The 23,729-nt window shown below is 39.5% G+C and overlaps 2 protein-coding genes across 2 annotated transcripts; one reads left to right on the top strand and one right to left on the bottom strand.

Annotated features, from left to right (window-relative positions):
* The first annotated feature begins 539 nt into the window (after positions 1-539).
* On the top strand, positions 540-4,509 carry LOC116854102 (splicing factor 3A subunit 1). Its single transcript, XM_032835689.1, has 11 exons — positions 540-651; positions 1,296-1,626; positions 1,716-1,875; positions 2,018-2,299; positions 2,413-2,523; positions 2,608-2,779; positions 2,856-3,545; positions 3,609-3,670; positions 3,743-3,850; positions 3,932-4,105; positions 4,233-4,509. Exons 1-11 carry the CDS (start codon positions 540-542, stop codon positions 4,332-4,334), a joined length of 2,304 nt encoding a protein of 767 aa, XP_032691580.1. The 3' UTR covers positions 4,335-4,509.
* Positions 4,500-14,300, bottom strand: LOC116854103 (xylulose kinase). Its single transcript, XM_032835691.1, has 12 exons — positions 14,073-14,300; positions 11,333-11,415; positions 11,098-11,251; positions 10,361-10,540; positions 9,864-9,965; positions 9,192-9,323; positions 8,303-8,456; positions 8,065-8,209; positions 7,701-7,990; positions 7,282-7,379; positions 6,338-6,478; positions 4,500-5,646 (listed from the first exon to the last, which is right to left on the bottom strand). The coding sequence occupies exons 1-12, from the start codon at positions 14,127-14,129 to the stop codon at positions 5,566-5,568; spliced, it is 1,617 nt and encodes a 538-aa protein (XP_032691582.1). The 5' UTR covers positions 14,130-14,300; the 3' UTR covers positions 4,500-5,565.
* Between the last annotated feature and the right edge of the window lie 9,429 nt (positions 14,301-23,729).

Raw genomic sequence — 23,729 nt, 5'->3', positions numbered from 1 at the left:
GCTCCTGCACACAGGACGCGGTAATGCTTGCCGCGCGGCGGAAGTCCGCGCGACAGCCAATCAATATGTTGTTTTTCCGTAAGAGCTAGAAGGTTATTACGAAAAGTAATATATTAATTGGCTGTCGCGCGAACTTCCATCGCGCGGCAAGCATTACCGCGTCCTGTGTGCAGGAGCCATTAGAATTTTATTGATTACTGTTTCCATGCGGCAAGTTATTCTGCGTCTGTGTGCTGAAGCGTTTGCGCAGTAGGATGTTCATTTATGGCTCCTGCACACAGGACGCAGTAATACTTGCCACGCGACGGAAGTTCGCGCGACAGCCAATCAATATGCTGCTTTCCGTAATAACCTTCTAGCTCTTACGGAAAAGCAACATATTGATTGACTGTCACGCGGACTTCCGCCGCGCGGCAAGCATTACCGCATCCTGTGTGCAGAAGCCATTAGAAACTTAGGTAATGTTTGCGAGTTTTCCAACAATGTAAAATCAATCCTATTGATGTGATAATCGTGAAAATACATCGGCTACAAAGAAAATGCCTGCACAAGAAGTAGTTGTGCCACAACCGCCGGTAACCGAGGGCGAAGAGAATGTTCCCTCATCACAGCCAATCGTGGGCATCATTTATCCTCCTCCAGAGGTTAGGAGTATCCTTTATCAATAATGAATTTCATTTCTTCGAACTGTGAAGAAAAAGTAACGTATCTTTATTATAAAATTGGATAAGATACAACACGGGAAATACTATATATCGTTATTTTTATCTATGATAATCTTAAAATATCACTCAACCTTATGGGTTAGCTCATATGGAGAATTCCTAATATTATAAAGTTTAAAGTCTAAAGTTTGTTTAATTCATATTTCTGTATAATTCTGAATAAATATGTTTTCTCATTTATACAATTAATCACTTAGTTTAAGTATTTTGTGTTTGGAAAGAAGAAACTATGATTTGTGCACCATAATCTCTCTGCACCGTATAGCTCATTGGACAAGAAAAAAGTAATTTTGGATGTAGACAAAACAATTAAAAATAGAGATTGGGAAAAATATAGTTAAGATAATTTATCAATTTATAAGCAAGATAGACAAATATAACAAAATTAGAGGTAAAGGAGATTTTACTTTACAGAAGATTAGAAGAAGAGAAATCATAAACTGCATAACCACAAATATCTTTGGAGAAGGCTAAAGGCTTGATGGCACTCTCACCAAAATTAAAAGGAAAAAAAGTATAGCTTGTTAGGTGCATGAAATACACATTCTTTTTCCTTATATAGACATTCAGATATTGTTGATAAAACTGCTAGTTTTGTTGCTAGAAATGGGCCAGAGTTTGAGTCTAGGATTAGACAGAATGAGTTGGGCAATCCTAAGTTTAATTTCTTAAACTTTGGTGATCCTTACCATGCCTATTATGAGCATAAGGTGAAGGAATCCAAGGAAGGTAAAGGTCAGGAGCCTATAATAGGATCAGGTCCTGGAAAAACTGTTAATCTTAGTGCACATCAAAAGCAACAAGAGATCTTGAAGCAAGTTGAACAGCCATTTATACCCAAAGACCCACCTGCTGAGTTTGAATTTATAGCAGATCCTCCTTCAATCTCAGCCTTAGATTTGTATGTGATTTATGTATAAAATTGTAATTTTTGTGTAAAATTAATATTTTTACATCAGCAAATTGCATTAAATTTCATTTCTTTTTCAGAGACATTGTAAAATTAACTGCTCAATTTGTAGCACGTAATGGAAGACAATTTCTAACCAATCTGATGAATCGTGAACAAAGGAATTTCCAATTTGATTTTTTACGTCCACAACATTCCTTATTTCAGTACTTCACTAAGTTATTGGAGCAATATACTAAGGTGTGCAAATAATTAACTCTTCTCTTTTAGATAAACAGATAATATAAAATTATGTGCCAATTCTGTAAATTGGCTTCATTGATCAATTATCTTGATTGATTAAAAATCTATTTGTAAGTTAAAAATTTTTAATATTTTTTAGGTATTGATTCCACCTAAAGATTTGTTGCCACGTCTACGAGATGAGTCGTTCAATATGGATAAGATCTTGGAACAAGTGAAATATCGTGCTGAATATTTGAAATATCAAGAAGCACAAAGGCGTAAGGAGGAAGAGGAATTAGAAAGGGAGAGGGTTGCTTATGCGCAAATTGATTGGCATGATTTCGTCGTTGTCGAAACCGTAGATTACCAACAGTTCGAAGTCGGTAATTTTCCAGCTCCAACAACACCGGATGAAGTCGGCGCGCGTGTTCTTATGCAGGTCTGATATGATTTTGTGTCGTAAAAAATTTCATTTCGTTCATTAATTTGTCATTGATTAATATGTTGAATGACATTATATTATTAACATTTATATTCATTTATAATTAATAGGAACGTATTGAAGACGGCGAAGACGTGGAGATGCAAATCGATAGTGAAGGAGAAGATGATATGCAGATGCGTACAGAAGGCGAAAAAGATCGTGCAAAAGATAACAATCAAGTAAAAATAGTTTTCTTAATTTTTTCTTAATTTATTACATATCATAAAGTAACGTGATTTAATTATTATCAATGAATATTTTAGGTGCAAGATATGGAGGAAGATTCCAGCGACGAAGACGACGTGTCACCACCAGGAGGTGATATCCACAAATCTAAAGAATCTAAGCCGCGCGATACTAACATGCAGCCACCTCCTTTGCCACCTACTCCAGGAAACGTAGTGGTCAAGAAGGGATACGATCCGAAACAACACGGTACGTGCATCTACAATCAATTATCAGTGTCGTTTACTTTTCAAGATACATCATCTTATACTGAATATTTCTACAGCGGTTAAAACAACTCGTCCTGCTGCTCCGGATGAATATCTGATCTCGCCGATTACCGGTGAACGTATACCCGCTAGCAAAGTGCAGGAACACATGCGCATTGGATTGCTGGATCCACGCTGGGTCGAACAGCGAGACAAGCATCTGGACAAATTAGCACAAGAAACCGTGTTCGCGCCCGGCACAGCAATCGAAGCTAGTCTCAAGCAACTCGCTGAGAGACGTACTGATATATTCGGTGTTGGTGACGAAGAAACTGCTATTGGTAAGAAAATCGGTGAGGAGGATAAGAAGAAGGATGATAAAGTCACATGGGACGGACATACCTCGAGTGTGGAAGCTGCAACTAGAGCTGCGCGCGCCAATATCACCCTGGAGGAGCAGATTCATCAGATACACAAAGTTAAGGGTCTGCTACCGGACGAGGAAAAGGAGAAAATCGGTCCGAAACCTGTGAACCGTGCAACCGAGCTTTCTCACATGGCAGCTGCCGCTTCAAAACCGCAAGCCACGTTGAAAGCACCACCGAAACCTCCAGCACCGAAGCCCATACCGGTTCCTGCTCAACCACCTCCACCACCGACAATGAGCATGCCGACTATGGGTATACCGCAGCCGATGATGCCGCAACCGCCGATGATGATGATGGCACCCATGCCACCTATGGCACCTAGACCACCACCTTTGATGAGTACGTATATCTTAAGAAATGAGCATGTTTTTACATGAAACTAACTGACATGATATGTTGCAGCTCCAGCAATGTCTCCGTTCATGCCAACACCACCGCCGATACAACCGCCAATGGGACCACCTGTAAGTAATTATTGTAAGATATAGAGTAGAGATTTATGAGATTCATTTTCTGATTGTTTTTCTCTCTCGAAGCTTGGAATGAAACATCCTGCTAAACCAATGGAAGAAGAGCCACAAGCTAAAAAACTGAGAACCGAGGATTCATTGATTCCAGAACAACAATTCCTTGCCAGGAATAAGGTAAAGAATCAATTTTCATCGATGTACTTTTCAAAGAGTGCGAAATGTAATCAAGTCTTTTGAAACATTTTCTTTTTGCAGGGTCCCATACAAATTAATATTGCGGTGCCTATGATGACAGAGAAGGCTGAATGGAAACTGAACGGACAAACGCTGAATATTACCTTGCAATTGAGCGATACCGTGTCAACCATGAAGGCACTGATTCATGAGCAAACTGGCATGCCTCCTGGCAAACAAAAACTGCAGTATGAGGTAATTATCTAATTTTTATTATATAATTTATATAATAATAATTTTTTAAAAACCTTTTAGTAATAAATATTTTTTACATAATCACATTTACAATAAGTTTCGAATTTTGATGTATGTTCTTTTTCAGGGAATGTTCTTCAAAGACAGTAATACTCTCGCATATTATAATTTGAGTTCGGGTAATATTATCAACTTACTACCAAAAGAAAGAGGTGGTAGAAAGAAGTAAGGTAAACAACTATATAAAATAGTACTATACAGTTAAATATATAACATATATATTATAAAAGTTGCATCACTATGATGAGATAATATAAGGGAGGTAAGTTTTTCTGGCACAATAATTATATAATTATAATCACATCATCTTTTAAAGAGAATAAAAAATATATAATTAAAATATATATAGCATTTATTAAAATGTCGCGTATAAACATGTAGGATAATATACAACAGAGTATTTAGCATAAATTAATAAATATTATATTAAATATAATTTTGTTCATATAATTTAACCTCGATTTTTTTCTCGTATTGCATGTATTTTAATCCTGTGATGCTTATACAATAATAGAATGCATCATCTAAAATGTGTAGGCATCATTGACTTAAAAATTTAAAAACTAAATTGCCGTACAAATCATTTCAGATGTTTCACTTACGATCATATTTATCACATATTGGAATAGTCAAATAAAAATATAAGTAAGGCTCTGAGATCACAATAACAAAAAAAATTTGGCTAATAAGAACCAACCGCAATTAATATGGTTCGAAGAATTTCTTATGTTATTCCAATGATTATTTCTTACACCAATGATTATTTCTAATGTTAACTTTGCGACTAGCTTTTATTAGTCCAATTTTTCTTATTATTGGAATAATCAATTATTAAAGCTTTAGGAAAATAAATGCATGATATATTATTACAATATCAATTAATGCACCGAGATGAAAATATATACATTCGTATAAAATACACGAGAGATTCTCATATAAAATGCTTTTACGAATAAAAGAGAGATATATATGCTGGTAAAGTACATTATAAATATTAGATTTGGGTTTGAGCCGCGTGGATTTTTCTTTGTTTGATTCTGACGAATATTTTCGCGAACATTTCAGTCCGCTTCATAAAGGAGCAACGCCATTAGCCGATTTCATCGGTCGTTCCTCCTTTATGAAGCAGACTGAAATGTTCGCGAAACGTCGGAATTAAACGAAGAAAAATCCACGCGGCTCAAACCTAGAAACCAAATCTAATATACATTATAATTTCAATATTCTAAATAATTTAAAAACATACGTAGAAAAATTCATCATGTACTTAGAACGGGTCTATCGTGTTATATTCTTTTTAGATTCATTACGTAAAAGGCCTTTTTCTTTAGAATGTGTGTATACACACACACACATATATGTGTGTGTATATGTGTATATTCTATTATTATTTACAAAATTTATATATGCTTTTGTTCACTTCTCTTCTTCAGTATTTGATCCATGATCTTGCGATAACGTATCGTCATAGGTTTATAGATCTAAAAGCATCAATTGAGAAATTATTAACTATGATAATAAAAGATCACGAGAAATTTTGCTATTTTTGCTTAATCTGGTTTGCGAATTGGTGCTTATCTTTTATGGATTTGTTTCCAATGTTTCGTGGACGTTTCTAGTTCATTTCTTTAGGAAACTTTCAGTCAGAAAGAAAAAATACTATCGTCAAGTCTCAGGTCGTTTTTCCATTGAAGAAGTTGAAATCCATCTGAAGAAATGAACTACAATGTTCACGAAACATCGGAAACAGATCTATGAAAATCATAGCAACCGAAAGATGAAACATTTCACTATTTTTATCTAATTGTAAAAATTTACTTGGAGTTGAAAATATTCACACTAGTTAGAGTGAAACATTCACTTTTATAAAAAATAAAATAAATGTACTCCATTCAGAATGGCAGTATTTTTATTGTCACTTGGAGTGAATATCGACTTCTTTGAAATGAAACTTCACCTCAAAAAATTTAGAGAATAAAATACTACTATCCCAGACAACATATTGTCTAAAATCGGGACATAAGTCTTAAAGATAATCTTTAAGACGCCTTGAAGACATTTATACGTAAATCGTCTGAAAGACAATCTTAAAAATGATCTTTAAGACGTCTTATGTCCCGATTTTAGACATTATGTTGTCTGGGTATTATTTTTTTTTCTTTTTTGACTTACGGATTCAGCATCGTCGTAAGGCTGACACACGAAAGTCAATTCTGGCAAGCAACATACAATCTCATCAAACTTGCACTTATCCCGTAACAAGCCATATTTTGCTCGGTATGCTGCACCCATCATGGCTGAGTTGGTTGTTTCCTATCGTGAAATCATATCTTATCATGTCTTTGATAAGAATAAAGTAATTCCGAAATAACCTTATATTAACATAAAATGAATATAATAAAATTACATAGTTAGGAAAGAGAATATATAGGATATTAATTTTACAGCTATTGAACAAAAGAGAAGTTTTCAAGATATTTTACAAATTTTCTCAATTGGTCGCAAATCTTGTTTAATGGCGATATAACCTTTTATTTCACCGTATTTTACAAACATATTTTGAACGCATATTTTCTCGCTTGTAACGTCACAATCAAAATGATTGTGGCAAGAAACTAAAAACGTTAAGTAGGGACGTCACAGTAGTGAATAAAAAATCAATTCAAAATAAGAGAAAAAGAACTTATGAGAGCAAATACACAGAAGGAGTAATAAGACTAACTAAAGATGTAATAAGACTAACTAAAACTAGTAAAATTAGTATTTGTCCTCTAGATATAATGAGGGAATATTTATTGTGTCTAAATTAGAATAACCATCAAAGTAAATAATCTGTGCAGCTCATATAAAACCTTTCTGGTATAACAACGCAACCCGAAGTATCTACAAACACTATTCGTCGATGTGCTTTGTCCAACACAACGAGTAAAAAACAGTTATAGGTAGTCATTCAAGACCTTCTGTACCTTCATCAGCTTGTAATTCTTGTTTGACCCCTGCTACGCCTTAGGTATATATTACCGTTATTTTTTATTCTTATTTTCTATTAGTGTGACATCCCATTTAAATATGAAATAATTGGCGAATGATAGTATAGCTATTATCGTTGCACTTACCGAGATGTAGACTGGTGAATTGAACACGTCAGCGAGAACTTGCAATATAGCTTTATTAGTAGATGTGCCTCCCGTTACAACTATCCGCGTGTTAGGTCCTACGCGAAGAAAAAGAAAAAAAAAACTCAAATTCACGACCATACAATAATGCAAGGATGATTGGCGACGTCAACAGACGTCAAACAAATTATTTCCTTTAATAAGTAAATAGTTTAAAAACTAGTTATTTAAAAAAAATAGCTTTCTCAACTCTGTTCAAAACTAAATAACTAAAAAACTAAATAACAAATCAATGATTTATTGTTTTATTGATTATTCAAAAGAATAATAGTAATTATTAATTATTGTAATAGCTTTACGTTAATTTCCAGAAACAGATACGTGCGGTTATAAAATATCATGCGAAATAAATTACTCACCGATGACAAATCCGAAGTCCTCGGCGTGCGCTCTCTTCGCGACGAATTGACCTTCGATCAGAGCTCTTACTTCTACTTCCTTCGAACTATATCGCGAGATTTCATCGTTGGCTTTATTGTACCTATAATTCCCGATCACGAAGGGCAATATTTCCTGCGTATCAAAGTACAGAGCAAAGTTTCCGAAGTTTCCTCGCGGAGTGCTGTCCAATAATTCGTTGAATATCCGCCAACAGCCCTGCGCGGCTTCGTTCTGTATTCTCTCGCGTGTTAAGGAACCATTCTTGAAGCTGCGTAATAATCATAAATCGTTATGGTGTCTGTACTATTATCGCGATCGTGACTGTACATATATATCACTTACCAAAGCAACGCCATGTAAGCCTGATCGTCTATAGGATTGCAGAATATGTGACCGTCCGTTGTTATTTTGGGTTCGTTCAGCCACAGGAATAAAGTATCGCTCGTGCCCAAACTGCAAGCGATGTCACCTTGTTTCAGTCTCATACCTACATATCATTTTTCATCGTGACTAATTGTTCTTGTAAGAAGTTTCTAATATTAACGAAACTATCATCGGGTATACGCGTAACATTACATACCCGCCAAGGAACTTGGATTGTCGCCGGTAAACGCAATTACCCGACATTCCTCATTGAAACCAAATCTCTCTACGAAATAAGGTGATATCGGGCCAATATCGTTGTGCGATGAGACAGGCTTGCCCAATTTCTCTCTCAGTCCCAATGCACAAGTCTGTCGAACACGTAATATGTTAAACATAGTGAATTCACTAAATACATACTCGCGAGCGTATGCATTTAACCGGCAGAATAGCCTTAACACTCAGTGTAATTAGATTATTACTGATATTTAATAACCGCACGTATCTGTTTCTGGAAATTAACGTAAAGCTATTACAATGACTAATAATTACTATTATTCCTTTGAATAATCAATAAAACAATAAATCATTGATTTGTTATTTAGTTTTTTAGTTATTTAGTTATTTAGTTTTGAACAGAGTTGAGAAAGCTATTTTTTTAAAATAACCAGTTTTTAAAATAACTATTTACTTATTAAAGGAAATAATTTGTTACTTAAATATTTGATACTGATTTTGAAAAATAACACTGTTATTTTACCGTTCTTATTCTTTAAGAAGTAATGAGTCATATAATTTCCATTACTTTTTTATCTTAAGTATTAAAAATTTGCTACCATCTATTCTACATCTATTTTACATGCGCAAAATAACAGTTATATTTATTACCAAAAAATATAATTACTTTATTGATATCATCAGACAAAAAAGAAATAACATCGTTTTACCAAGCCACTACAAAAAATAACTTGTAAAAGTAACGACATTACAAGTAACGCGTTATATTCCAACCCTGTAAATCAATAATACGTACGACTAAAAGATTCCAATAACATTCCAATTACTTTACAAATCAAGCTATTTTATCTCATTACTCATAATTTTACCTCCAATAACGTATCATCCCAGTCTTTGGTGTGAATATTCAATAGATTCATGCCCGATCCGTCCGACCAATCTATGGGCGCGTAATCGCCCAGGAATAAAGAGGCAAGGAAGTTGCTCACCAACGAGATTCTCTGCATGTGCAGAAAAATAAAACGCGTGAGCGATAATGACATCGATTCGCGTACGTTTCGGAAGTGGCACAAAGCGAGTGCATGATGCACATAGCTTTGATCATCGAGATATAATTAGAGACATTAAATCATACGGTTACGATTACGTCGGAAGAGAATTTTTACACTGCGGACTATTGTTCGGTTAATCGAAAGGAACGCGAGTGTAACCGCATGTTTGTTTTTGACACACGTGTTTGTTTGCGCGTCACGAGGAGCTACGCGATGAATTCGTGCCGCGAATTCTCGACTGCTGATTGTTACGACAAACTCTCTATAGTTAATTCACGCTATAGTTAAACACACGCGTACACACTCACACTTCGCAAAAACAAACAACGTATTCAGAAAAGCGACATACAATGGTAGAGCAGTAATAGTAGAAAAAAGTTCAATTAGTATAACTATAATTCATTAACACGAGTACCTCGCACGATTGTCGTTCTCATTTCTTTTCTTTTCTTTTTTTCGAAAGACGCCACGAGTTTTTAGTAGATATACCTCAGTGTTGCAGTAGGTTCCCGGCTTAGTGCGTGCTATTTTCGCTATCTGCGGCCCCGAGAACCTTTCGTACGCCCGTGAGCCCGTTATTTCCGCTAATTTCTGAAATCATCATCAATTTGTATTTTAATAAGTATCGTCGACAGATTTTTACGTATTGTATGCAACAACTGCGCGTTTAAAACGGCTACTTCAAATATTTGGTTAGTTGAGCAGCCTAAAACATTGTCATAAGTCAAATCCATAGCGACCAACCGTTGGCCAACTAATACGTGCTACTCGCTTAATTCGTTTTTCTTCTGTTTTGTTACAATCGTCGGTCATTCGCGATACTTTACGTTACGAGAAATAACTTGTCACGAATGCTGATGCCGGACCAATTAACGTGTTTGACTTTATAGAAACTTTAACGTATTTATTTAGATTTGTATATCTTGTTTTACCGCAAGCAGGTATGAACTACCCTCACTCCATGTAGAAAAGTCAAAAATGCTTACGTGAGGACCGCCCACGATCTCTTCCAAAACGCTACATTCCTTGGATGTACTGGAGTCCAACCACACGGGTGAATAGGTCACGGAAAATGACGTGGCGAATTGTTCGTGTAAGAATTTTATGGGGTCCAAACGCTGTAATCGACCCCGACTGCCTTTGCTCCAATAAACTGTGCCGTGTTGCTAATTGATCATTAAGATACACAATGATATTACGCGTTACTCCTTTGAAAATCCTTACAAATAATCGATCTAATAATACCGTCACCGCAATACAATTGACGAAACATGTATCTGTTTATGTAATTTTTCTTTTTCCATCTCTTAAGCATAGTATGGATTTAACGATGTTTTTTGTAAAATCTTTATCCATAATAGTATAGGCACTAATATCCTCCAATATGTGACGCATTTTAGCAAGATAAGCAGACCTGAGCATTATCACAATAATGTTACCCTTTCATCCGGGTTAGTGAATACAATATCAGGATTATCGTTGACAAAGGTTTTATGCCTATTTCTACCAATATTGCTTAAATTCTAATCTAAGTTTAAATCTTTTTCTTGATAGAGTTTAAACTCAGATTAAGATTTTATCAACTTTGATAGAAACGGATATTATAAATACAAATATCGTTTTATTCGAAAATTAGTAAAAATTTTGGGCATGCGTTTTCTCGCTTCTGACGTCATCAATCAAGAGTTCTTGATTTGATCGAGAAATTTAGAGAACGTATTACCTGTGCGCACCCCGAAATGGCCTTTACTTTGCTAAAATCGACGTCGCATACGCGCAATTTGTCGAGTATTATATCTAAAGCTTTCACCCACATCAAGGGAGGCACCAATACAACATGAGGATCTTCTACGTTTCGTAAGAACCCTCCATAAGTTCTGAAATGTTTGAATATCCATATATATCAAAATTAAAAATATCAAATTAAACTTTTATCCAGGGGTCTCACTTGAACGTACCTAAACTCCGGTAGATCGTTGTCGAATTGTACGCTGGTCTCGTGAAGTACGGCGAGATCATCGTCAACCACCACCGCTTTCAACTAAAATTAGATCAAACGCGAACTCAATGAAAGGAGAAGTACAATCGAAGTACACTCGAAGACACGTTTTACCGCGTTTCTAGACCCAGATGTATTCTCGTCGAATTAAAATTTGGAAAATAAATGTGCGCCGCTGTGTTATCCAACAATCATTCGTTTATTTTCTCGTTTATGTGAATTTACAAATAATCGTGATTGATCGATCTAAACGCACGCATCACCAGGCGGTCTTTCGTAAATGTCTCTCGTAATGTTTAAATAAACGACAATAATGTTGTGGCATAACAGTAGCATAACAATAGGAACCTACACTAATGCGCAGCTATTTATATTATTGCGCTAGCGCAACGTGGTGCTTATATGTTCTCGCACGCGTTTTTTCTCTTTTGCTTCTCTTTTTCTGTCTCTTATACTTTTACAGTAATACGTCAAAGTACCGAGCGATATTAATTATCGAGGCTCAATATTCTTATCGCGTCGCACTTTTGCCGCTTTGCAAGATAGCGCTTCCCTTCGCACGTATCTGCTGGCGGCGCGTGTTATCACGCTATTAGATAATAGTGACCCGGCGAATAGACGTCAGAGCGCCTCGCACAGCCTCGATGTGACTCGCTCACTCATGTTTTCTGCGTAGAACCGTCGAATACCTTGCGAAACGACATATCGTATCGAACATATTTTAAAACGCGCGACACGCGCGCTGAGAAAACTGGTATGTCATCCATACTTCCGGAGTAAGTGAAACTCGCGAGTAAATTTCTATGACTGTCACCCTCATAGCAAAGACAGAATCGAAAAGTAAAATAAGTAATTATATCTTACGAGCATTTTAATATTTGCACTTAACGAGTTATAATTAAGTAAAATGAACATTTCGGTTTACGCGCTAAAAAGGTTATATTTTATGAAAATATGAGGTTTAAAAACAGTTGAGCTATTTTAATTACCCGTCATGTAACAAAGAAACAAAATTACTAGGGTCATTTTTAATGTGCTAGATTAAGTTGTCCGAAAGAAATGTGCCACGTGAGGGTTGATATCACTAGTTTACAAGATTTACTTCTTTTTTTAGTATAGGAAATGGAAACTACTTTTTTAAATATATTTTGGGTCGCTGAGTTTGAATCTGCCGTCAGGAAAATTCCATTAGGTTGAATTTTTTAGATACGACAAATTGGCAGCACTACAGTTTGCCTTTACAATGTCATTATATTGTATTATCGTTTATTTACGAAACTATTATACGGACGTATTTTTTTTTTTTTTTTATATTATCACGTAAAAATGTCAAAAAGAATGTGTAAGACTGATCTGAACTATTTTTGTTATGTTTGTGGACAATATATTATTAAAAACAAGGTTGCATAATCACAGAATCGCTGGAATTCACCTATTTACATTACTTTGGTTTTGCGATCGGTAAACAAGATAAACAATGGACACCACAATTGTTTTGCATAAGACTAATAAACTCTTTTTCCAATTCTAAAATCAAATCAAAATCAAAATTCCTCTAAAATCAAAATGACATTGCAAAACAAGTGTGGTGTACATTAATTCTGTTGATGTTTATGTTCTTTGAATTTTTTTATGTTTATGTTTACATTGTTCAACCAAACTATGATCTCTTTTCGGGTAAATGTTAGGAAAACTACGACGTTCTTTACGAAACTCCGTATGTTCTCACAGAGCCAATTAGTATTAAGATCACACGATAAGCTCGTTCCTTTTTTCCCAGTAATTTCCCCGATTTCCTTGTGAGGAAATTAGATCTCTATCGCGTGCTTTGGTTCGATGTAATTACGAATACCCAGCACAGCCACGAGCCTAATTGGAAATTCTCCCGCGACTCTTGATCACGAAAAATCCTTTATTCCGGAAGAGGAATAATCGATACAAAATTCTCGTTCTTGACACTTGTTTGTAACGTCGTGCAAAAATATACTTTAAGAAGGTGATTCTCACAACATCAAAGTTTCAATCTACCGAAGCTTCATTTTATTCAACCGATTTCAACATGTTATGTCAATACACCGTGGCGTCGGGCAACCCGATCAATCGGGTTTCTACCGATATCTCCAGACTGAAATTTCGAATGCAACAATAATTATTCGCGCTCTCATCGTTATTCATCATCAAATAATCGAGAAATTAATAAAAAAATAATAGGACAATTTTAAGGATGTCCCAAAGATGAAAATATCCTATTCGATTTCTCTTGGATGTCGCATAGTCTGGAATTATTTAGTCGGCCAATCGCTCGTGTTGTTGACCTCTAGCAGTCTTACGCTCGATGGTAACCGCGGGACTTTTACCGTTGCGATCTGATATCGAATGTTGTCAACCGTGTTGTTTACATTTTTCTCTCTTTCCGCCAACGAAAATAGCTTATATATTTTAAAAAGTAATCTCTGATCTCTGACCTCGAGCGAGTGCTGCCACGTCGTCCGCTCTAGAATTTATTCTGACCAGCGCGATGTCAACCCACGTTGACTGTCACCGGACATAAGACGACGAAGAATACACAACATATACATATACAAACGCGTATATGCCGCTCAATGTAATTCGAATTTTCGAACGCGTTTTGATTTCTCGTCGGATTATACCTTATCGCGACTCCAAGAGGAATCTTATCTGTCATCGCAACACTTTACCTGCTGTGTACTCAGGTCCAAGCCCAAATAAGTCGCTATCGACGGCTCTGCGTCCATACTCTCTTGATCCTCGTTTAGCGTGAAGCGTACAGCTATCTGCGTAGAATCCTTGTAGGATGTCCGCAAAATCGTCGGTAGGAAGACGCACAGATAGTCAACACTTGCTCGGAGCAACGTATCCGCGCGCCGCTTTGCTACAGGAGAAACTAAATATGAGCAGAGAAAAATCTGAGAGCGGCCATTCTGTAATTATTTCAGGAAACTTCGATATTTCGATACGCCCTCTGACAAAATGCGCCTAAACTACGTCCGTCAGGTGTATTTTTTGACGGTAACGGTAAGATGTGCTTGGTTCGTGTCCGTTCTACTTCCATACGATGATAATAAGTTAGAAAAAGACAGACAATCAATGTCGTCTGTCCTTGTCTCACCACTGATAAACGAACCACGCGGTAAGCACAAGACGAACTAGCGATCTTATCGCAAAGTTAGCATCACTCTCATTCACTACATCGCGTAGTTTGCTCATCAATGATGAAACAAGGATGGAGTTATTAGTCGTCTATCATCATACGGAAGTAGAATAGACACGAACCAGGCGCATTTCATCGTTATCGTAATGGATGTAGTTTAGGCGCATTTTATCAGAGGGCGTATCGAAATATGGTCCCTTGAAATTCTTACGAAATGATCATTCTCAGGTTTCTGATACGAGTGAATATATACCAGCCTGTGCGTAGACCACATACAATCAAGGATTAAAAGGTTGTCTGTAATTTTTGAGTTTGTGAACTCATTCTTCTTGTCTGACGAGAGCATCCTCTCATTGAAAAACGAATTCTTCCACTAGACAAAACGGGAGTTCACAAACTCACCCAAAACATTACGAACAACCTTTCAACCTCCGGCTATATATCTTCAGCACGACCAGACGTCGTAGTCGCGGTCGTTACGTTACGCTTTTGCGCGTACGCAATGTAACCTGTCAGGAGTAATCTGATCGTGATTTCTTACAAGAGTGAAGCTGGCCTGTCATTACATTTCAGACAGCACAATGTCCAAAATCGAGATATAAGATATCTTAAGAGCCATCCACAATGGAATTGGTAATAAGCAGTAAGACGTAAGTAGTAAGCAAATCGACTAATTATAGTTAATTATAAGAATAATCGACTATGGTTGATTAATTTGCTTATTGCTTACGTTTTACTGCCTATTATCAATTTATTATCAATTCTATCGTAAATAGCCCTTTAAAGATGTCTTATGTCCCAATGTCTTAAAGACGACTTAAAAATGCTTTATATCTCAGTTACGGACATTAGTGCTGTCTGGAAAATAACGTGCTCTCGCCGGATCTATCTGAAAATTGTTAGCGTGGCGACGGCGAGACGCGACTATAATGGGCGATACCGTGTTCTGGATACGTTGCTTCATGTATCCTTGGGAACTACATCAGCTTGAGATAAAACGCGCACGTCACAGTGACAGTCAGGCGCAGATCAGGTAAAAGAAGAGAACTCACACGAGAGCTGCTTTACCGACGTTGCGTATCACCTGCGCTCTGCACCTGTCACGTCGCTGCAGCGTGTTATCCGAGGAGCTCAGCAAGAAAATCTTAGTAGATAACACAGGTAGTCGTGGAAATGAATGAAAAGTCCGAGCGAGTGTACTCTTTATTAATCTGGAGTCGGAGGATTCTTTACCTCAAGAAAATCCTTCTCCTGAGAAAATAATCAAGATACCAATAGCCTTTGAGTTGTGCGAACAATTGAAAATAAAATTACTTCGCAGCTTCAGCAGAATAATAAATGATAAAGTATTATTCTTAAGGTAATACTTCAAAGAAGGACTCAAGTTTCATGGCTTTTATTAACTCAAAACTCTGTCAGAATTTTACTCGACAGTGAAGACTATGATTTTAATTTTAAACTTTCATCTGTCAATAAAAGTGCCTCTAAATGTGCTTATAATCCAGTTAGAAGATTTATAAGTCACGTTGCGTACGCGCAAAATAACGCAACGTAACGACCGCGACTAGGACGATGACGTCTGGTCGCACTGAAGATGTACAACCGGAGATTAAAAGGTTGTCCGTAATTTTTGGGGTGAGTTTATGAACCCCTATCTTGTCTAATGGGAAAATTCGTTTTTCAATGAGAGAATGCTCTCGTTAGACAAGAAGAATGAGTTCACAAACTCGTTCCAAAAACTACAGACAACCTTTTAATCCCTGACTGTATGTGGTCTACGCACAGGCTGGTACGCATTCACTCGTATCAGAAAGAAACCTGAAAGTGGTCATTTTGTAAGAATTTCGAAATACTTTTATCGATGAAAAAGAATTTTCAGGATATATGAGTGCTTAATGACACAAGTCGAAACAGTATTATTCCATCTTCGTTCTACATTCAATAAATAATAAAGATAATGATGATACTTGTGTTAACTGATGTTACTAAATGAAAAGCACTATATGAAGTTATAACAAACAAAAAGCAATCGCGGCAAACCTCTTTGCCTTAGCTATAGATTATATATCGCGTTAATTTTTCCTTGTCTCTTTCTTTTTTTATTTAAGTAGGGTGCAGGGCGTCTCGGCACTTTGCCTGAGGCATAAATACTCCAAAGATAAAGGGCCTGACGGGAATCCAAGCGCCGGAATTGCTGGCGGTGGTCTTGGTAGCGCGTTGTAAACGACAAGGGCCGGAGAGAGGCAGATTGTTAGCCGGTACACGCACTGTGCGCGAGTTTGTTTGCGTAGTTGAGGACCGTATGTGCTGGCGCACGCAGGGCGGAGAATGTCTACGCCGGGGGTGCCATGCCATGGGCGCCAAAAGTGGCATTCTTTGAAAGAGGCAATCGGGAGTCTCCGCTGAAAACTTCCCATCGAAGTAACAAGATCGACGTATCACATAGGAATGGACGTGATGCAATCGGTCACTTCATTGGAGAAAAAAATTTGTTTTTCGACTAGATCATAATCGAATAATTTGTGATCGCATAAAAATCCAATGAATTTTTAATATTGAAAAATCACTCAAATTTAACAGATTTTTCAGCTTCTCCAAATAATGCCTAATTAATGTTGCTAGTATCGATTATCATTCCGCATTTTATATTTTAACCTTCATCAAAAGACTTGACAGAGGTATTCTGTTAACGTATGATTATTTTTTTTTTTTATTAACTAGATATATCGCGTAAATTTTCAGAGAAACGAAAAACGCATACGTCCCTTTTCAAAGGCGCCTATGGATCTAGCCCACGCCTGTTTGTCGGTCCCGTTGCCCTATAATCGTGCAGCATACGGATAATGGTTTGGGTTAAGGAACGCCACGCCACGTCGGACCGGCACCAGAGAAGACGTTGAGCGAGTGAGAGATCAGAAAGAAGGAACACGTACGCGCCGCCGACAGCGGCGCCGGGACCATGGCTCCCTTTATAAAACATAACCTCGATAGTTTCGAAGGGCTGATTTGCAGGCTATGATGATGGAAGACGATTGGCGGGAAGAGCAATCGGGCGAATCCTTTCGCCGCCACTCGAATCATGTCACAGTTTCCAGCGAGGTCCCATTACCTGACTGGCCCTCAGCCACGAAATGATCCTCGTTCAGTTTCTCTTGCGCGCCGCAGGATCGTGATCTAATTACGCGAACGGCTTGCGGCTGCGTTGGTTTGATGGCTTGTTTGTTAAGACGATCCAGCTTGGTATTTCGTCGCGGAATTCGGTCTCAGTGTATTACAGTCGGCAATGTAGAACGTAAAGAAAATTAACCCTAATCTGACAGACTGATGTTACTTTTCATTCCAATTGATTTTTAACTTTGAATTACTCGCAAACTAGTAAAATGAAAATTTCGGCTCATACGTTAAAAAAGTTATTTATAATTGGTAAAAATATGAAATTTAAACACATTTTAATTACTTGTCATATAACAAAAAGCAATGTTATTTTGGGATCACTTTTTACCTCAGTGTGCCAGATTCATATGCTAAAAATACGCGTAAAATGAAGGTGATTTCTCGTTATATATATTTCGGTCTTTTATATTAAATATAATACAAGGTGTCCGGTAACTTACGGAGAAGCCACGGTGTACAGGTAGATTAGGTTCAACTAAACAAAAAATTTCTCTATCATTTTGTGAACAACTACGTAAAATTCTAAGTTCTACGTCTTCTACTATTTTCCAAATGACCACGTAGATGTTTACTTATTAATTAAAAAAAATTTGTGTATTAACGCGCACAACTGTACACCAAACTTCTTCAAGCTAAACATGTATATCATTTGGAAAATGGTAGAGAACTTTTTTTGTTCAGTTTGACCTAATATACAAGCGTACAGCGACAAACGTCGCCATCACAGTTCATCTATCGTATGGCGTGCAACAATTTGCGAATCTTCTTTGTGATTAATAATTAAAAATGTTATTAACTTAAAAGAAAAATCAATCTCTTTATCATATCTTATCTTTGGTGAAAACGTTACATCGTCAATTACAGTTATCAAGAATTTAAAAAAACGAAACGCTTCACGTAAATCTGAATAAAACACAGACCGCGAATCTTTCTCGAATCGTTCTTCAAAAGTAAACCGCTCGAAACATGTTGATTCGATTCAGGTCGACTCGAATCTCACAAATGTTATTTGTCGGATGGCGGTTACGTCGGCAGGGCGCGCGTATGACGCATCGGCGGTAATTTCAACGCTCGCTAAACTGACATCGTGGCGGCGACGACGGCGACGTGCTCGCGGTGCGTAAGCGGCGTCCGTGACGCGGCGGCATTTAAGCGAGCAATTTTTCGAAACGGCGTTTCATTACCCTAAACGCATCCACCGTCGTGGAATAGATCGGTGGAGCAGCAGCGGGCAGGGTGCCGGAAACCGAGGGTTGGGGTCGCGCACGAGCGGATGGCGGATGGCGACGGCGACAGCCGGCTGGCAGGCAGAGCCACGTCGTCGCCGTCGAACGAACGTACGAACGACGACGATGAAACGACGACTGGCTCTCCCCCGTGCGGACAGACGAAATCGTGCGAGAGAGAGAAGGACAGAGAGAGACAGCCAGGCGCCGATTCCAGCGACCGGCCGGCGCTAACCTCGACGCCAAGCGTGGAGCGGCGTCGCCGACGTCGCCGCCGCCATCGGCTGCGAGCAACGACGACGAAGACGACGGCGACGGTAACGACGACGACGGTGATGTCGACGACGACGAAGACGACGACGACCACCAATGTAAGAATACTTCTTCTGGCACCGCCACGACGACGGGGGTTGGGAGGGTGGGACGCGTTGTCCGTCGGACGCCAAGCCGGGGGACGCCTCGTCGCCTACTCTCGACCCCTCTTCCCCATTCCTTCACGATGCACTCACCCCTTACTGCCCCTCTACGATATTGTCATCCGAAATCCCCGATTTCTAGACGCGTCAATAGCGCCATTGAGCTCCATACGAGAATAATTGGCGGAGGAACCGAACGACGGCGTCTTGTTTGTCCGAAACGGCGGTCGACTGTAAATTAGTAGGGGTTGTTTCCCCACGTTTCGACTTCATCGCGCATACAGCATTCGTCGATTCACTTTGATACGCGCGTGGACCCAGAATCTCGAATACAACTTCCGGGTAGACAATATATCGGAAAATTCATCTATATCTTCCGACGGGGAATGATCCTTTCTGAAGTTTCATTGCAGCACGAACTCAGACTGAACTGAGATGAACTTTCCCACAGAAACAAAGAAATTCGTACCGGTTATATACAAGGGATCCACATAATAACCTTAATATTTACTAGATCTAAGGTTACCAGAATTGTTTGATCAAATATATCGTATGGATGCATCACAATTATTCGACAAAATTGATTATGATTATTTAACGAAACGGAATAAAAATATAAAAATATATTAAATATTACTGCTCTTTTTATATATGATCTTTTACGTTATAAAATAATACACGAATAAACTTTTTAAATAATAGTTGAAACGTCGTTACCATTTCATGAAATAATCCACAGTCATGATGTACGTTAGTACCAAGCAATTGATTTAAACAGTTAAAAAATCCTAGTTACTATCGTGTCACTGGATATTAAAGCTCTTAAGCCGGTCTATATACATAGCAATATCGTATTGCAGTCATTTATTTAGTTGGGTTTTTCTTTTCCTCGCGTATAAGATGAAATTACGATGCCGTAATTTAATTTATCGCAATAGCAAAACCCCGTAATTTCCCACGCGCACTTTACAACAGAAAGCTAGGGAAATCCCGGCACGATCGCAATCACTGCACTCCTAGATCCAGGACGATAACTCATTTTTTTTGGATGAGGGTCGGGTATAGACGGCGCCTGTGTGGATAGAGAAAGAGGGAAAGAGACCTTTCTCCCTGCTACTCGCCCTCACCTCCCATTCTGTACCCGCTGTTTTAACCCATGCCAGAGAGAGCGCCTACCCCCCGACAACATCCGCGAAAAGTAGAAGCGACGGGGAGAGAGGAGGCAGGGAAGCGGAGGACGACTACGACGGCTCCAGCGTGGGGCGCCAAGTGTTTTGATGCTTGTTATGCGAAGGGGAACTTGATAAACAACGGGACGGAGGAACGGAGCCGGCGGAGCCGGACCCGTGATCATCACCGTCGCCCTCCGCCCACCGCCGCGGTGGAACGGACGTCCGACCGACCGACTGGCTGCGCCCGTGTCATTACGAAAGAATTGATGTCCTGACACTACGGCGTCATTCCGTTTTTCTAACTTGTTGTCCTGAACGCAAGTCCCGAAGGAGAGAGAGACGACCGTCGTTAGCGTCGGTGCCGGAGCGCCGGAGACGCGGTTTTCGAGCGTCGCACGATCGGAAATTTCAGGTCACAACGTATAGACTCCAATAGAAGTCATAGTTGAGACATCGACTAAGTCGTTCTTGTCCATCCTTCACTTGAGAGAATACACTCGACCTAAAACCGTATTTTTTCTGTGGCAATCAGCAAACCATAAAAAAGAAAAATATATATATCCGGTGTCCCATTTCACAGGCCAGCCGAATATCTCGTAAACTGAGTGTGTCTGCGCATGCGCGTACGCGTGTGGGCGTGGTCTACACACAAGTTAGGTTAGGAATCAGTTATTTTCCAAAAATACTTTTTGTTTCCCCTATGAAAATTTCAAAAAGTCTAAAAAAGGTAAAATACATTCAGATATTTTTACTGTACACTGAGATTCTTATATTCAAGCAATTATTTTTATTTGCAAGAAGATGCGTCTTTATTCTTGAGACTTTAACTTCAATCTATATTGAAACTGTTGTTGAAATTAAATTCCTGAGAAATTTTATATAGAAGTAAATTTGAAATATATCCTTTTTAGGTGATGTGAAGAATTTCGTAACAATATGCTTAAGATACGACAAAACCAGGGGGCGCTAATAATCGTTTCCGCCACGTTTCACGTCGTTCTCTTCGTTATCCGCGTTCCTCTCTTACAGTACAATCCGCGAAGAGGCAGAGAGAGATTTAAGTGTACATACTTGACGGAAATAGAGCTGAGCTTCGCGGGGCAACGCGACGAGAACGGTACCAGTGTTTACTATTAAGGCGCAGGAAGTCTCGCTCGCGCGTCGCAGCCGCCCGTTTAATTCGCACGTCATAAAGTACCGACACTGAGAGTACAATCCGGCAATCACTTTAATGTCGCTCAAATCACATCATACCGCAACTTGCAAACGTCGATCAGAAGGGATTGAAAGGATAAAATAATCTGGGCGCTGATAAGAACTAAAAACATCCAACACACATTGATAAAACTGATTTTTAGTATCCAGCTCGAAACGATACAGGAGATAAAAAATGAATTATCAATTAATAATTATGAACAGAAAGAGTTATAAATATGAATAGATTAAAACTTCAAAATAATGAAGTGACAATACAGTGTGTACTCTTACAGTTATCCCATTGATATTTTCCAGACGACAATTATTCGTTTTGATCTACTAGCCGAGTTATCCGTACCTCATAGGGGAAACTCGGCTAATAGTGATTACATAATCAATCACAAGCTACCCCACTATAGTACCCCCGATCCCCGGCGACGCTACGCGAAGTCGGCGCTGCTCTTACGGCCTCTCGGGCGCGAAATATCGAGCAACGAAGAGACGCGACGCCGCCGTCGCCGTCGTCGCGACCGCCGCCGCTGCAAATGACATTGTTTATCCGCCGCGGGAGCAAGAAGAGTCGCCCGGAACGTATATACCAGAGTCGTCGTCGTCGTCGTCGTCGTCGTCGTCGTCGTCGCCGCCGTCGTCGGTCGTTTGGCTTGACTCGGTCAAGCACCCTGGTGTGTGTACCAGTCTCAACGTCCTCGTTGGCCATGCATACGCGCCAGCTAGAACTACCCCGCTCGCTTTCGCCGTCCGACGTCCGCCACCACGATGCCTGGCGTCGTGCGCACACGTGTACATGCACACGTGCATACGTACACGTTAAAGCGGCGTCGTTCGCACCGTGTGTATGCCCGGCAGCAAGTGTATTCTCATGTGTGCACGCCTATACATATGCGTGTATGGGACGACGGGGAGCGTATCCGCCGCCGCCGAGTGGCGTCAGGAGCCGCGTCGCCACGTTACTGGCGCGCCGCCGCTCGCCGTGTCGCCGCGGATTCGCGCCGCGTCGCGTTGCGTCGCGCCACTACGCGCGCCGGCAACACAGCGGCCGCCCTTAGAGACGAGAGAAGACGACGACGACGACGACGACGGCCGCAGGGGTGAGCACAGACGACCGACCGGCGGCTCCAGTCGTCCGCACGGCGCGGACGCTTTAGCACGCGCTACATATTGCGCGACTCTCGTCATCGCGGCCAGTCGACGCTCGGCGATCTGGAGAGTCGTGTCGAGTGTTGCGTTGGCTGATCGCGCGAATCTGCGACTTGTCTTCCACATCCGCCAAGTCCTTCGCGGGTCGCATGAAATCGCGTAGGAGCGATTTTCATCGCTTCGCACGATACACGCTGATGGAGCGCGCATTTATTGAAAAACGAGGTTTTTTGATGTACGGAATCTTCAGGCGTTTTAAAATTTCAAGCGCGAACTTGGCCTGCCACGCGAATTTCACTCATATCGTTTTTGGCCATGCTACTGCTAAAACTTTGATACTGTTTGCTATTGTGGGAATTATGTTGATCGTTTCATCGGGAAATAAGCAATGAAATATACGTACAGAGTAGATTGATATCCCCGGATACTAAATGCAAATGGTTCGCTGTTTATTAATTACGCTATGAAAGTTAATCGTTTTTTTCTGTGCACAACTCAAGATACCTCGTATGAACTCCGACTCAATCTGGGAAAAATATCGCATGTGTTTCAGATAATGTGTGCCTCGTTAAATCGGCGGGATAACGAACACGCGTAGTAAAATTCAGCGACGTGTTTTGCGCGGGATCTTCCGACGGTGGAGATCTTGTAATCAGCGGCGGCGACGGCGGCGTTTCGTACGCCGGCGTGGCACGTGCGCGGTATCTCGACCAATAGCGGAAAGTCTGCAACAGGTAAGAGACAATGTGAGTTCAGCGATATTACGGGAACATTAAGTGGACGGTCCGAAAAGCAGAAAGATATGCGGCGATGGAAGAGATGAAGATGTATGCATTGCCAT

This window comes from Odontomachus brunneus, unplaced genomic scaffold (genome assembly GCF_010583005.1).
Source record: "Odontomachus brunneus isolate Ranch 3 - 2012 unplaced genomic scaffold, Obru_v1 Obru_scaffold_008, whole genome shotgun sequence".
Lineage (NCBI taxonomy): Eukaryota > Metazoa > Arthropoda > Insecta > Hymenoptera > Formicidae > Odontomachus > Odontomachus brunneus.
The sequence above is the reverse complement of the archived record's forward strand: the minus strand, read 5'-3'. Positions and strand labels throughout refer to the sequence as shown.

Excerpts from the sequence above, each read along its gene's own strand:
- LOC116854102 (XM_032835689.1), top strand. The coding sequence starts at position 540 with ATGCCTGCACAAGAAGTAGTTGTGCCACAACCGCCGGTAACCGAGGGC. Across the intron at positions 2,780-2,855 it reads ATACGATCCGAAACAACACG|CGGTTAAAACAACTCGTCCT; the intron begins GTACGTGCATCT and ends ATATTTCTACAG. Across the intron at positions 3,546-3,608 it reads TAGACCACCACCTTTGATGA|CTCCAGCAATGTCTCCGTTC; the intron begins GTACGTATATCT and ends GATATGTTGCAG.
- LOC116854103 (XM_032835691.1), bottom strand. The coding sequence starts at position 14,129 with ATGGACGCAGAGCCGTCGATAGCGACTTATTTGGGCTTGGACCTGAGT. Across the intron at positions 11,416-14,072 it reads TGGACCTGAGTACACAGCAG|TTGAAAGCGGTGGTGGTTGA; the intron begins GTAAAGTGTTGC and ends ATCTAATTTTAG. Across the intron at positions 10,541-11,097 it reads CCATTTCGGGGTGCGCACAG|CAACACGGCACAGTTTATTG; the intron begins GTAATACGTTCT and ends ATGATCAATTAG.